The following is a 16107-nucleotide window of genomic DNA, read 5'->3' as shown; positions in this document are numbered from 1 at the left end:
TTCAGCAGTCTCGGGCACTAGAAACCTCATGGTGGGAGCCAGGCGATCTTGTACAGCAAGCTGGCACCATCCTGCTAAGTGGCTGCTGTGTCAACCCACTTTAAAGAGGTTTCCACCGGTGGTCATATGACATGCTGCTGCTGTGAAAGTCATCCTCAGGGAAGATCAAACCAGCTTCTCAGTGCAATTTAGGGAAGAACTAGACATAATGGCAGCCCAGCCCATGTATGATAATACAGGTCATGCCAAGATCCTACGAAGTGAAGTGGGGTGTGGGATAATTTAAAGTGCCACATGTATGGGAGGAAAAAATGATGACTCCTCTTCTCACTCCATGCCCCCAACAATTGCTTCTACTCAGCTAATTTTTCTCCTGGCAGGGTTGTTTCTGATCTTGGAGCGTCACCAGGAGAGGTTGGGGAGATTGGAGAAGCCATTTTCCAGACAAAAACAAGGACAGGTCAAACACTCTCCTCTTGACCACAGGTGCTGTGCTTAAATTGTTCCCAGAAGATGCTGCCTCAAAAGGCCGAACTATTTCTCTGCAGCTATGTGATCTTCAGCTTCATTCCAGCTTTACAGTTTTGTGAGACAGCTTCCTCTTAAATGGCATCAGCTTGAGGAAAGACTGTTCAAAAAGAGAGTCGTCTGTCTTCAGTCCAAAAAGAAGATATGCTTCATAGACATGACCAAGCACCCTGCGCAGAAAATTTGCTTCCACGTGCGACTGCAAGACAACAAAAGTCTGCACTGATAGTACGATGCTTTCTGACAGGGAACATATGCTGAGAGCGTGAACAAATACAGAGAACAGCAATGAACTACAATGCACAAATTCATATATTTTGAAACAGCTAATATGTTTGGATACGTAATCTTGCGCAATGGAAACAGACACAGGATAGAAAGTTACATAGTACTTGTTCCCCAGCCTACAATGGTGTTATCTTAAAAAGGCAAAACTTTTTAAAATGCATAGGTTGGAGACAGTGTGCAAATACAGTTTTTTGTTTAATAAAAATAAAAAATTCATTCATTTTTAGGCCATCCTTGCTAATGACTTTCAAAATTCCACAGGGTAACAAGCAGCAATAAGATAATCTTGAAATGAATAAGCTACAAAAAGAGACATATTTATGGGATCCGTGATTGTCAAATCCGTCACCAACAGATGGCAGCAGCTGCATGACAAGAAAGCAAAAATAGGAGGTGGAGGAGAGAGGATAGATATGATTTGAGTGAACAGGAAATCCAACCGTGTGAAACGGGCATTGACCATGTAAGCAAGGTCAACACTGGTCAGAATTTTATAAAATGAGATACCATGATCCTATGCTCATGGTCAGCCAGAACCCAGAATGCTTGTGTATGATGGATTACAGATGGGGAAGGGGAGGAATTTGGTATAAAGAAATGAATGACTTAAGTTATGAGACCTTCACAGTATGAAACCATGACAAGAATAATAGAAACAGATACCCTCTTAGGATTCTGCCTTCTGAATATTTATATATATGCTGAGAACATTTTTTAAAAACTAAGATGCTTTAAAAAAACAACAACACCTAATATGCATTGGAAAGGTATATTAAAAAAAATAGACGCTGATATACAATTAAGAAAAGCTTATAAATACTCACCCTCTACTTGCTCCCTGTTACAAAAAAAAAGACAGACAGAAAAGGAAACACAGAAGATAAGACCATATTCAAATTAATGAACAGAGCAATCCTATGTGTGTTTACACTGAAAGGACATCTCACTCTGTTCAATGGACTCACAGTCTGGTGAATGTGCACAGTATTGCAGACTAAATTATAGCTATCATGTGATGTACTTGCTGCTTGTAAGTATAATTCATAGATCCTGCCTTATTTGTGCTATCATCTTTCAGCTCCAAGTCATTGTCAGAATAAAAAAATGGTAGAGCATCACTAGTTTGGCTGGAGGCTGGAGGTTTTATGCATGTGAGCACTGCATCCCTCTCTCTGTTTGTCAAGACACTCCATCATGACTTCAAGACTCCCTTGAAAACTAAATTTTCTCTATGAAGCATTCTAGCTTTCTCTATGAAGCATTCTAGCTTCAGCTCCACTAAACCATCACCTTATCAGCTTTCTGTGTTTTTACCAATGACAGATCTAATTCTCCTGGGGATGTACTATAGAACCTTTTTTATTTCATCCTGCATGTTTGGAAGAAGAAGAAGACGGTTTTGGATTTGATATCCCGCTTTATCACTCCCCGAAGGAGTCTCAAAGCGGCTAACATTCTCCTTTCCCTCCTCCCCCCCCCCCACAACAAACACTCTGTGAGGTGAGTGGGGCTGAGAGACTTCAAAGAAGTGTGACTGGCCAAGGTCACCCAGCAGCTGCATGTGGAGGAGCGGAGATGCGAACCCGGTTCCACTGCTCTTAACACTACACCACACTGGATTAAATTAGTTAAAGTTGTCTGAGGCTGCACTGCTTTGTTTTATCAGTGACTGGTTTTTATTAATTAATGAATACTAATGTCATTTAATGCTGCACGTTGCTATATTATATCACGTTGGAAACTGTGCTGCGATCATGGTATGGCTTCACTTGCACATGAGACAAACCAAACTATGGCTCAGCATGAATGGGGAAGCATGCTGGCACACAAGGAAAACATTGTGGCTACTTTGCTCCTTCCCTGCTTGTACTGCTGCCACAAAGCCACAAAAGCAACAAAGTCAAGATTTGGCTTAGCGTTATGTCCGAACCAAGGTTTGTGGTTTGCTCTCCACAAACAAACATTGGTTGTTATTAAGAACAAACCTCGTTACAGATCACAACCCCAGGCTTGGACATAATGCTAAACTAAACCATGGTTTCTCTCCTGATAGCATAGTGGCAGCAGGTGAACAAAGCAGCAACAATTTGCTCCCTGTGCACCAGGATACTTCCTCATTCAAGCTAAACCATAGTTTGAATTAGTGCTGAGTGCAAACCAGGCTTGTGTGGTGCAGAACAACCTGGGTTTCTAAAATACATAATAAATACATAATATGTGCTCTGTTTCCTCAGTATTTCACCACTAACCTCCTCATTTTCTTCACCTTAATTCCAAACTATACAGTTAAGATGTTACATTCTGCCCATGATCTCTGCAAGCAGCAAATAGCACTGGCTATTTAGGGTTGTGGATTTGGCCCTAGGTCATATGACTTCATAAATAAATAAATAAATGCAGTAAATTTAAGGGTTGCTTCTCATTGATTTCAGAACAGGTCATGACTGTTCTCCTCTGAGAAAACCTCCCCCCCCCCCAAAAAAAAAAATGCCCTTTAAAACCAATGGTAATATTGATATGCTTCTACTTACACTTCTTCGTTGTCAGACATGTTGGCAGGTTTCTAGATGAAAGAACAAGTGAAGAGCAGAATAAGTATGTGACATATCACCCATGCACACCTGATCTTTCTATAGATGTAAAAAAAAATCCCATGATATGATGTGGAGCAATGGCAATTAAATGAGTTGAAGAAGGGATTATTGTAGCAATACACTTCATAAACCCTACAGTAAAATTAATCATCAAATGGGAGGCTAGCTGTCACTTGTCTGAGCCGAACCTTATAAGCTACAGTAATTCATACACTTAACTCCAAGTTGAAATAAGATGTCAAACACTGTGGTATTCAAGCCCTCCAAATTGAACTCACGTTATTATGAGCACTAGATGGAACACAATCAGGCCCTCACTGTGTGATGTATATGTGAATGGGCAACTTCAGGCATGTCAACCTGATATCTGGTAGTGAGAAACATTCCCCTAGATCAGAGATGGAAAGTCACTGGCCCATGGGCTGGATCTAGTCTGCAGTCTAGTGTATTACACCCACCCCACCCACTGCCGCCACAGCTAATAGGCATAGAAAAAAAGCTCCCACTGGGTCCATATCTCTTTCTCAGCAACCAGCACGGAAATACCACTGGGAGAGGAATGCTGCAATCCTGTCTGGACTACTGTAATGCACTGTTTGGGGGGCTGCTCCCGAAGATGGTGTGGAGACTTCAGCTAGTGCAGAATGCAACTGCTAGGCTAGTTAAGTGGGGCAGCCCAATGAGGCCACGTGTCACTATTCCTGAAAGAACTGCACTGGTTGCCACTGGTTAGTACTAGCATAAGTCTTAAATACCCCAAAGAGCACCTTCTTGGACTCTACAGTTGGCAAGTAAGGCCTTGCTGTGGTACTACCACAGGGGTTGCCCAGTTGGCAGTGGCCGGTAATAGGGCTTTTTCAGTGGCAGTTTCCCGTTTGTGGAATGCCTTCCCTAGTGAGCTATATCCATCTTCCACTTTGCTGATTTTCAGGGTAAATTTAAAAGCATTCCTGTTCACCCAGGCATGGTGGCTGAAAGACAATATTCCTGGCAGCCCGGCAATAACATCTTGAGAAAACGTTTTTGCTGGGTTTTTTTCCTCTAGAATGTTTTTAAACAGTTTTTAGATATATTTATCATTTGCTTTGCTATGTTTGCCACCCTGATCTCCTCTGGGAGGAAGGATATAAATTGAATGAATAAAATAAAACGCAGGCTCTGTGTGTGAGTGCATGCGCACACACAAACACACACACCATTTGCTGCGGTTACAGGGCTTCTATTCATTCCAAAGACAACTACAACGAGATCAGCTGTAGGCTCATTTGTTAAAGGGTGGATGGAAAAGCGCCAGAATTAACAAGGTTATTTGGGTAACGTTATCTGGCTAGCTCTTGTATTTACTACAGCCAGCTTTAATACCACTGGGTAAGCTCCGGAAAAACCTGGGATCATGAGGGATTTGGGTTCCCACTTTCCCAGCATAGCAAATGGTGCTCAAGGCGGCAGAGATGCTATCACTGTTTCGCCCAAGCAGCTAAGTGCCTGGTCAACCTGGCCTTGCGTTTGCTGCTTACACTGCACAATGCGGCAGGAGAAGCCTCAGAGGAGAACTGAAAGCACAGCAACAACTTTTTTGGTGATGGTTAGCAACGCCTTTGCAGAACTATTTTTAAAGGGTTAGAAAACCTAAGAGAGGTCAGGGACGATGAGCTCTGCAAGAGGGATTTCGTCCAACATCCAGCAAAATTCATGATGGACGGAGCTTTAATTAGAAAACAGAGGCTCCTCCCCAGGAAACCCAAGCCCCGACTTGAGTTCATTACTCAGCTGATATATGAGAGGAGTCTTGAAGGAGCAGGCAGATGGATGTGCGTCCTAAAGGAACATCTGCGGCTCACAAGGTTTCTATTTCAGAAGGGTCTCATAATCCTGGAGGCAAGAGTCCTGCCATATAAGGGGTCCTGCCCAGCTCCCAGTGACAACACTTAATGATACAACGTAAACACTCCGAAGGGTGTGCACTTAACACTGCCCCGAACCCCACCCGTTCCGCTGCGTCGTGAGGTTTTGAGCGTTCCAGTGATAAACCCCTGACAACAGGCAGAAAATATTTTGGTTTTGAGGATGGCGTGGTACAGGCTCTCCATAGCAAAGAGGAAAACACAGAAGAGTCACCAAAGTCCCCTTCCAATCTAACTGTTCCCAAAATAGTTTTGGTCAGTGCTATTTTTCTAGAAAAAGAGGTGCTGGAACTCACCACAAACACCTCCTTCATTCTCTTAGAATGGAAATGGCGCCCACCTGAGAGGTGTTGGAACAGCTTTTGTCCAACACGCCTATTTTAACGTTCTTCTGAGCTTAGAAATAAAGATGCAGAAGCACAGACAATTTTTTTTAAAAAAATGATTTATTTGCTAATGCAATTCCAAGCAAGCAGGGGCCATTTTAGGTGCATCAGGAATCTGTAGGGTGGTTGCTGCTAATGGTAGAAATTGGCCAAGAACTCCCCCCCCACACCCTGCCCTGCCAGTGGGACCTCAACTGACAAGTCATCCATTGGACCAACAACTGCAAAAATGCCTGTGAGCATGCTATTAAAAAATTATAGCAGCCTTCCTCATCATGGAGCCCTCTAGATGTTTTGGGCTACCAATCCAATCAACCCCAGCCAGCATGTCTAATGGTCAGGGACAGTGGGCTCAGTAATCCAGCAACATCTGGAGGGCATCAGGTTGGGAAAGACTGACTACAAGGCTAATTTATAATTATGCCAGTCAATCACAGAATACAGTTTAATAGGAAAGACATGGTCGTTTTTACACATCTTTTAAAGACGTGTAAGCTTTTTAAAAAGTAAGGTTCCGAAAATGGGTTCATTCTGTTGCCCTTTCATATATATATTCTTCTGCTGCTGACACTTTGAGAAAAGGTCCCCACTGACTAGGGATTTCATAATGGTCATGAGAGTCTTGTGGGTAGACTGCCAGTAAGTACTGGGTCCTGGGAATGTGGCAAAAGAAGATATTTAATTTCCAGGGTAGGAGTTGAAAATAACAGGAGCTTCTAAGCAGTGACAGATTGGCTCCTTAGGACTCCTCGAGTAAAAGTTTGCGTACCGGACTTGATAAGTGATTTCCTCCCTGGACAGATTTTTAGCCAGATAGGGATGCAACTTTCAGAAAATCTCAACGATTGCATACATTATTATGTTTGTAATAAAGGCATATTCCTAAAATAACCAGCACAGAAACAGATACATGCAGCAATGCCTATAACTGATCATTATGTATTAATAAACTGTGCTGAAGAACTAGGGTACCACATGGAGCTTGACTCTTTTATACATATGCTATATGTATTTGGGGGCATAGAATTAGTCAGGCTTTAAAACAAAACCTGACGATACATGAGTGACTCGGACAAAAGTAGGCACTTGATACAAGAGATGGCAAAGCTTGACTAGGTCAGAACCACCAAATTCTGTGTATAAATTCATTCAGGTATAGGGCTGAGCCAAAGGAAAGTAGTACACAGTCCATGGGACGTCTACTCCCCCTGCAAGATATGCCCCCCCCCCACAGTAATGTGGGATGCTGCTCACCTGACCTCCCTCCAGCTGTGTTGCTGCTGCCTATTGAGATGGAGGGGCAAGGTGGTGGTGAGGTCAGATTCCCTGTTGGTGCATCTGCGTCACAATGACCTCCCCATCGCGTCACCTCATCATTCCCTCCCTGACCAAGTATGCAGCATCTGTGCAACTGGAAGAAGGTCAGGTGAGCACTGCAGGCCCCCCATGACATCCACGACTTCCCTCCCCAAGTGTCCATGCAGTGTGCCCTCTAACAATCATTCAGAGCACCGTCTGAGGAAGCAGCATGGCATAGAATGCTCTTTGCAGTCCTGATCAACTACAACTTTGAAACTTTTTTTTTTAAATCACCCTTCTTCCTTTTCAGCAGTGACAATGGACAAAAGATAAAGATATCAATGGCTGCTACTCACAGTAGCTGTACAGTGGTACCTTGGGTTAAGTACTTAATTCGTTCTGGAGGTCTGTACTTAACCTGAAACTGTTCTTAACCTGAAGCACCACTTTAGCTAATGGGGCCTCCGGCTGCTGCCGCGCCACCGGAGCCCAATTCCTGTTCTTATCCTGAAGCGAAGTTCTTAACCTGAAGCACTATTTCTGGGTCATCGGAGTCTGTAACCTGAAGCGTATGTAACCTGAAGCGTATGTAACCCAAGGTACCACTGAATATCACTGTCAGTATCAGAGGCAGCATACCTCTGAATGCCAGTTGCTCGCCTCCTCCCTGTGGGCTTCCCAGAGGCATCTGAGCTGACCTCTGTAGGAACAGGGTGCTGGACTAGACCAGCTAATGGAGAGCAAGGACAAACAGCCATGAACTACCATGAAAAAAGGTAAAGGGCTGTGGGCCGGGAAGGGGGTGTCTTTCAAGAACATCTCATTCCCCCAAAAGCTCCTTTTTGTGTCACAAACATTCCAGAAAATCTGGTTCAGTCCTATTCTGGCATTGTTTCCAGATGGTCTTGTTTTCTTTTCATTTATCAAATAAACCTGCAAGAGGAGGAAACGAAGTGAGGATTAGGCCGAGGGGTCGGCCTCTTTTCCTTTGGCCCTCGCCCCACCCCCACCCCCACCCCAGCCGGCTGACCATTGTCCTAGCTGGGAGGGGGTGGGACGATAGCAGGAAAACCCACTGGGTGTCACAAACCCGCCCACCTGCTGGGAAGGGAGGGCGGAAATTCTGCAGAAAATCCAATAAATAAAACAGCAAACAAGCCAGAAATGGTAAATATGTATCAAATGGGTGAGAAAAATCTGAGATGGCATTCTGATAATGACAATGTTATGTGGACCCTGCAAAAAAAATTGCACACTAAACCATGATGTGGAAGGGGCATATCATCCAAACTCTGCTTTTTTAAAATGGTGTACAGATTTTGAATATGTGCTTCTTGGTATATGAACATACACACGTTTGGTGAATTGTTTGTAAAAAAGGGGGGGGGCCTAAATTGTAGTGAGGGCTTGCATCTGATAAAAAATAAGCAACAAGATCATGACACAACTCAAATACTTGAACAAAAGAATCCAAATGACCTGGAAATATTCAGGTGATACAGATCATCACCATTTATGATAACTAGGCTACACCCTGCACTGACATGGAAAACATGGAAAAACTGACATGGAATATTCATAATGTTAGGGGGAATAAATGGGGGGGTGGCTGTTCATTCAACTGGTTCTTAAATCTGAGTGTCAACGTATTTTCACTTTGTCAAGAAGAGAGCCATATATTCCAAAGTTGTCTCAAAGCTAGTCTCTTTAACACTTTCAAACTGTTTCTCCTAGGCTTTATGCACTCTGGGCCATGGCAGTCTGGGAGATCACCTCATAAACAGCATCATGGGAATTAAAGACCACCTTGCCTTCCTCTAATATCCTGTGGCTGATAGCTAAAAAGGAGAAGAGCCAGGGTTCAGTTTTCTCCTTTACCCAAAATGTTCAGTGGTGCTAGAAAGTTAGCAAGTAAATGTACTCCACATGCACCTTCAGAGGCACTCGCTTCTTGATGAGTATATCACATGTACCACAGCTGACTTCTGCTACTGAAAAGTGGTCCCAATGGCATATCAACACTGTACATTTAAATAAGACTCAAACCTGTTCAGCTATAACAATTACTGACCCAGGAATCAGGGGAAGTGCTGTGAAAGGGCTAGAAATACCCCTCAAAAGAATCCTCACATCAAAACTGAGGCTGACCCAAATGCACAGGCAACCTAATCATTTGTCTGTGGCAGCACTATTTTAGTGCTTCGGTATATTGCGCCACTGAAGCAGTATACAATCCCAGAGATGCAACTCAAGTATTCCTTTCCATTGCTCCATTGCTGCCTGGATATAGTTTTCGGATCATGCATGTCCATGCAGAATCTGAGAATTGCATTCTGGTACCTCCCACCCTATGAGATAAGTGCTGCCCACCCTCAAGGCTCCTGAGGGGGACCAGTTTCAACATCTAAGGTAGATGTGCCTTCTTTCAAAGTCCTAAGGAGCCTGGTTCAAAATAAACTCTGTTTTTAATCTTCTCCCGACATTTCATCTTATAGACAACTTGTGGTAGGACAGTCTTTGGAATGTATTCCATATCCTGATCTATCAGACATCCCAATTTGCTGGTCTTCAGGAGACAGTAGAAGACTTGGAGCCAAAACTAGATGAGATATGGAAGTTTCATGAACAGACCCTCGTTTTTTTCCAAAGAACAGTAATAGTTACAAAAGAATTCCCACATTGATTGAAGAGGATATTTAAACCACCACCTAAACTAAACTGCTTTCTCAAGCTACTATTCTTGCCACACCAGAAAGAGGGAGGGGGAACAGAGAGAAAGAGAGAGAGGCATTTATATTATACCTGCTTCCCCCCTCCAAGCTCTCATCAGTATCAGAGCCCACAAAAGCTGCTTTGAATTATTTCAAAAAAAGGAAAACAAAAAGCTGGGTCAAAAAGGCCAAATCACAGATTTCTCATCCCATGGCCTTTATCCTTTTAAGACAGTTTGCTGTAGTAGTATTATTAGCAGTAGTACATGCCAGTTTTGCATGACTTTAAAACATTCAATGATTCTGTCAGTGGCAAAAGAACCAATACTACAATAGTTACCAGGCAGGCGCACCTTATTTGCTGTTCAAAGAAACTCCCCCCCCAAAAAACCCTCTGTAAGGCCCTCCCTCCCCGGTGCAGAACTACAGAAGTTATAAATAAATGCTCGAAATGGAGCCAAATCGAATGAGACAAAGTGGATCATGATTCTGTCACATAAATCCCCAGGCCCGTCTCTGCTTCCTGCTCTGAACTATATGTTCCTTTCGGCCTAAATCTATTCCAACTCTTGGCTTTAAAAGCACAGTCCCCATCTCCTCCGGAGCTTCTTAACAGCTGAGAATGTACCCATCTTCCCCTTGATAGATTGAATTCACTCCCTCACACCTCAGAAGCCATTTATGAAAATAGCCTTCCTCCTATCAATCATTCCCTCTCCTTGGCCATACAAGGGAGGTGAGGCGGCAAGATGATGAGAGGAAGATAGAGAAAGAAAATGGGCATGCACTGGAGAGCAGACCTGGCAGGTAAAGCTAGAAGTCTGAGGCGGGGGTGGGGGTTGCTGGCACGAGAAAATCATGAAGCAACTGTCCGGGCCACCATCTATCATTTGGCAGATAGATCCACTCCCCTGGCAGAATATCTAGTCAATCTGACTTATCCGATAACCATCTAGGACATATTTCTTTACACTCCCTGCATTTTCTTCCTTGCCCTGTCTCAGTAGAAATTCTTTGTAGACATTTAGATGGTGGCAATGCGATTCTATATTTGGGACCAAGACTCCAACAGCCGGAGTTTTTAAAAAAACCAAGCCCTGAGAGTAAGAAGCAGCAGCCCAAGTTGCTCATTCCTAATCCCATCCATCTGTGCTGCTGGTCTCTCATGCCTCTGCTCACTTCCAAAGCAAGCAAAGTCAGCTAAGAATAAGAAAGACTCGGAAACCTGGCCTATCGATCCCCTTTCACACAGCTGCACCCTCTGCTGGACTGCTTTGTGACATTTCTGCTAAGGATCTGACAGCAGAAGGCATCACAGATGTTGTTCAAACTTTCCACGCAAATAAATGCAACAGGAAAACACATTATGGATGGCTATATGCTAAGGTGTTACATAAACCAAACGGCAGCCAAACTCTACCTCAATGTGATCGTTTCATAGTTAAACATCCACAAGCCACAGCATTTTCCCTTTAAAACATGACGCTTTGAATAAAAACAACTGCATGTTTGCAGCATTATCCTCTGTGTATCTGCTCAGAAGTAAGTCCCATTAAAATCAATGAGGCTTAGTCTCAAATGTGCAAAGATTTCAACCCAAAGATAGATAGGAATATCTGGTCAGGAAAGCAGAATCTTCCACATGGGAGGGGGGGGAAATAGTCCAATGACAAGTTAGCTCATGATAATGCAAGAAAAGAGCAGATTGGTTGGTCTATGCAGAGCAGGGCAAAGGGTAGATCTAGATCTCCTGGAAGGTCACAATCAGTCAGCAAGGATTTCTGACTCCCAATTATTTCACAATCACAGAAACATGAATACTCCCCCGTACCACCACTCCATCCAAAATTACACTGGAAGTTTGAGTGGATTTTGTGTGGAATTTTTGTGTTCCGTTCTGGTACTCAAAACAAATTCTCCAATTCTAAATATACATATTTTGCACCAGGCTCCAATTGGTAGATTTGAGATTCAAGTGAGGGGTGGAAAAAAGTAGATCTCGTAGGCCTTCCCTGGTCTAAGGTGAAAAAAGATACTGGTGTCTGTCAGACAAATAACATGTTCAGACACGCACACAAGATTGCTGCACCCTAGCCCGTAGAAAAAGTTGCTGCTTATATTCAAGAGTAGCCAGTCAATGTGGCCCAAACCTAAATTATGGTGAACACACACACAGTTTGATCGCTAATGCTTCAGAAGGTGAGAGTGGCAGGGGAGACCAGGGGTGGTGCACTGGACCTTGTACTTCTGGAAAAACAAGGGAGAAATTCTAGTCCACTTGTTGTGGGCTGATTCCCAGATTATGGCTACCACACGTGGCAGTCCTCGTGCGGCAATGTTCTCCATCGCAGCTCGAACAGCCAAAAATGGCCTGCAGTGGCATGGAGAAAGTTATCCAATCCACCTTGTGAGCTGCTGTGCACAAAATGACTTGCCATCTGGGGGGCAGAGGCTGCCATGCAGAGTGGTTCGAAGCAGCCTCTAGAAGGAAGCACTGATTCTTCGTCCTGTGTCGTCACACAGCCCAGCTATTTTCAGGCAACTTCCTCACTGACCAAAATCATATCTCAGTGTACGAAAGCAGAGCTTTGGATTCATTCTCCCCACCCGTTCCTTTTTGGGAGCAGCAAGTGTCTCTTTCTCCGTATATGGTGAAGGAAAAAAACAATACACTAATTAACTGTTGGTATGCTCTTAATCAAAATGACCCCAACATTTGTGAAGATTGAGAAACAACCTAATTCTATGCACCTGCTCACAGGTAAGTCCCAGAGATTTCAATGAGGTTTACTCCCAGGTAAGCTTGCAGCCTCAGCCACGACAACAAACATGCTACTGATACACTTCTACTCAAAAGAGGCCATTCATTGATTCCTCAGTCATTTTATGCTTAGGCCTGTTTCCTGCCAAAGAATTTTTATGCCACTGTTTTCCAATATGGCAACTATATATTTAATTTAGTGCCTTGCAATCCCCATCAGGTTTGATCTGCTTGTAGAAACTTGTCAGGCACATGCAAACTGAAGAATCCTAACAAATCCTAGTCAGCCCCAAACTATTCAGATTCACACTTTTTCATCCAGTTTGTGGGAACTGCATGATACGTGCAACATGTATCCATATACTTTGCATTCCTGGAGTCCAGCATTACTTTTCAAGGAAGTGAATTACATTTATTACATTTTCACCAGTAGACTTGGGAATAACCAATGCATGCAATGTGTGAACAGCTGCCAGGCCGTGAGACTCAATATCACTTCATCTCTCAACTGAACTCCCATCATGTTTGACACACTGAGTCCACAACTAAAACAATCCCAAACCATGCCACTATAACTCTCTGAAGTAAATGGGATTTTGCCAAAAAGCTGTACTAATTAGTATTCACTTTTATTTCCACAGCCTTCTGAGACTGCTCTCCTTTTCAATGGCTACCTCATTTGACATAAAAGGCTTACTTTTATCTATCTCTACCCTAACTTCTATCTCCCCTTTGTAACTAAATTCGAGCTGTGAGGGAAAACTGCACCTGGAGCAGCATTTTCAGCAGAGATTAATACAACCACTGGAAGATTTTGAGAGCTTTGTGTACAGCAACCTAGTGGTGCTCTCCTGCTGTTTTGAACTACAACAGCCATCACGCTGCAGCCACCATGGCCATACAAACTGGAGCTGACAGGAATTGTGGTCCAAAACATCAGGAGGGCGACAGGTTGGGAAAAGTGCTCACTTTTAGGCTCCACTTTTGAAATGCTCTCCCTCCCTCCCTCATCTGTTTATCATCTATCTATCTATCTATCATCTGTCTATCATGGACTGCCGCTGCTTATTAGTACAACCTTGAAGCAAGCCCCCCTCAAAAGAGGTAAGAAAAATGGTAGGCCCAACAGGGAAATGACCGCGAGACATGGACTTAGGATGTGTACATACTATAACTTTTAAAGCACTTTCCAAGCCCTCAAAGAATTCTGAGCACTGCAGTTCACCCCTCACAAAGCTACAATTCCCAGCTGGCCTTAACTAGGGTCAAAACTAGGCTTTACTTCACCCAGGTCAAAGACCCAGTTGGGCACACACAACCCATGCGCATCTGTGTACACACACACACACAGGTGGGGGGCCTCAGTGGCACCCCTATGGAGGCTTCACAAGGGGCAAAAAACCTGGGTTGCCCCACCCTGTAGCTACAACCTCTGCCTTAAACTACAGGACCCAGAATGTTTTGCAGAAAAGAACGCAAGTGCACACGCAGCCTTATGATAGGCCCACGACTCCCTGAACTCCTTTCTCAGAGATTTGCAACTTCTCTTCCTTTTGGGTCCCCTTCACACAGAGCTACGCCCTTTGCCTGAATCTCCTCCTTACCTGAGAGGGGGGAGCTGCTGTGAGAAGCAAGGAGCTTTCTGCCGAATGGGAGAAAGGCTGCGGGGTCTGCAAACTCCACCAGGCGATTAAGTCCTCCTGTTATAGGGACATTTGATCTTCTGGAGAAGCTCATTGGCCACCAGGCTCACAACACTGGGGAGGAAAAGAGCAAGGAAAGGGAGAGGGCCGGGAAGGGGGTGGGGAAGAGATGGGAAAAGGTCATACCAAGTATAGGAGCAGCTGAAGGAACTGCACCAGGCTGAGATGGGAGGGACAAGTTTGGAGGGGGGGGGGCATCGTATAGCTTAGGTTTCTATATTTATAAACCCAAGCAAGCAAGCACAATTTAAAGGAGGAGGTCCAGCGCCAAGGAGCTGGTGTGGTGAAGAGTGGAGCCTGGTGCTCTTCAGTTGTCTACGCTATTTTAAAGCCCATTAATTGTTCCTGTCTTGACCACGCTACAGGCTGCGCACATAAGAAGCCACGCATATGCATTCTTCAAAAAGGTCTGAGGTAAAAGACTGTGTGCCTTTCAAGCACATTCTTATCCCTCAAAGAATTCTGGGGACTGTAGTTTGTTAAGGGTTGCTGGGAATTGTACCTCTGTGAGGGGTAAACTACAATGCCCAGAATTCTTTGAGGGAAAGAATGCATGTTAAAGGTACAGTGTGCACACTCAGGAAGGGATGTTGCTGGGATACATAGTTTCCATGACAAATTAGAGGAGTCCCAGTGCTTGAACTACATCAGAAACAACACTGGTCTAGCAAGGTAGGGCAAACCAGCTTTGCAAACCGTATCACAAGCTCGGTGGAACCAGGGGTGGGGTAGCAGCAGAGCCAGCCCAAGATAATTTTGCTGCCTGACTGAGGCAAAGGATACGCTGGCACCTATCCTGCCCCACTGCCTCTCCTGTTCCACTTACAGAAGCTGATTAGACTGGCAATTGATTGTACACACCATACATTTAAAAGTTATTCCCACCCACCCAAAGAAACCTGGGAACTCTAATTTGCTAAGGGTGCTGGGAATTGCAGCTCTCTCGGGGGGTAAACTACAGTTCCCATGATTGTTGGGGGCACTTTACATGTATGTACTGTATAGCACTGAGAAGAGGAGAGTATCCTAAACTGCACCTGAAGGCAGCCAATAAGCTGTGGGAGTTTAGGGTGGACCCCATAGCTCTGTTCTTCAGCACCACAGTTTGCCCCTGCTGCCCCCAAAATACGCTGCCCAGGATGGCTATTTCATTTTTGCCTCATAGTAGTAGCATCAGCCTTGCCAGAGAGACACAGTTTGGCTTTCCAGATCGAAATATCAACAACAGAGACATTCTGACCTAAAATGGTCGCTGCTACATCTAACTGACTCTCTGGACATACTGTCAAATGATCACATTTCATGTTTGAGATGTTTTATTGGTTTTATTGTAACGATTTGCTGGGTCTCTGGACCGTAATAAAGATTGATTGGATTTGATTTTATAGCCACAAAGACCTGTTAGTGGCCAGTGGCAGTTGGTCACTTCACTGTTTTACTCGCCAGCTTTCTTTCAAAATATTATATAAAATAAAATTCAAAGAAAATGAATTACATCTGTATCCCATATTCCATTTAGGAACACAAGGTAGCATACATGCTGCTTCTCTCCCCGCCCCGCCCCCCCCTCCTCATTTTACCCACACAACAACCCTGTGGGGTAGGTTAGGCTGAGAGACAGTGACTAGCTCATGTTCACCCAGGGATCTTCAAGAAAAGCATGAATATCCTCATGTTACCCTTGATTGCTTGGAAGAAGGGACACTTCTTTAAAATATGCAAACCCTCTGATATTAAGAGGTGTTCAGTAACCGTGGTTAGCACAAAGCGCTGTAAATGCAGGATGGGAAATGACTTCTTGACAAGCATTTCACGCTTCCTTGGTTGCAAGAAGTAGAATTTTAAAGGACAGGCCTGGGAGGGAGTCTCAAACAAATAATGTATTTATTTCTCTAAATACGAAAATCTGGGTTCTGCCTGGAGCACGAATTCG

At 44.0% G+C, this 16107-nt stretch overlaps 1 protein-coding gene across 21 annotated transcripts in view; it reads right to left on the bottom strand.

The window, feature by feature from the left end:
* TNNT3 (troponin T3, fast skeletal type) overlaps positions 1 to 14222 on the bottom strand; it is a 43214-nt gene extending 28992 nt beyond the window's left edge. For 13 of the 21 annotated variants that reach the window (XM_083425408.1, XM_083425399.1, XM_083425411.1 and 10 more), the window contains exons 1-3: positions 14076 to 14222; positions 3348 to 3379; positions 1641 to 1654 (exon numbers count right to left, since the gene is read on the bottom strand). In XM_083425408.1, coding sequence (XP_083281534.1) covers positions 1641 to 1654; positions 3348 to 3367 — 34 coding nt within the window. In that variant the 5' untranslated portion in view covers positions 3368 to 3379; positions 14076 to 14222. The remainder of the gene's footprint in view (positions 1 to 1640; positions 1655 to 3347; positions 3380 to 14075) is intronic. The other 8 variants (XM_083425397.1, XM_083425396.1, XM_083425401.1 and 5 more) reach the window with 3 other exon arrangements.
* Positions 14223 to 16107: the final 1885 nt, after the last annotated feature.

This window comes from Podarcis tiliguerta (genome assembly GCF_965153285.1).
Source record: "Podarcis tiliguerta genome assembly, chromosome: 1".
In the NCBI taxonomy this organism is placed as follows: domain Eukaryota; kingdom Metazoa; phylum Chordata; class Lepidosauria; order Squamata; family Lacertidae; genus Podarcis; species Podarcis tiliguerta.
Note: the sequence above shows the minus strand (reverse complement) of the source record. Positions and strands in the feature narration are given on the sequence as shown.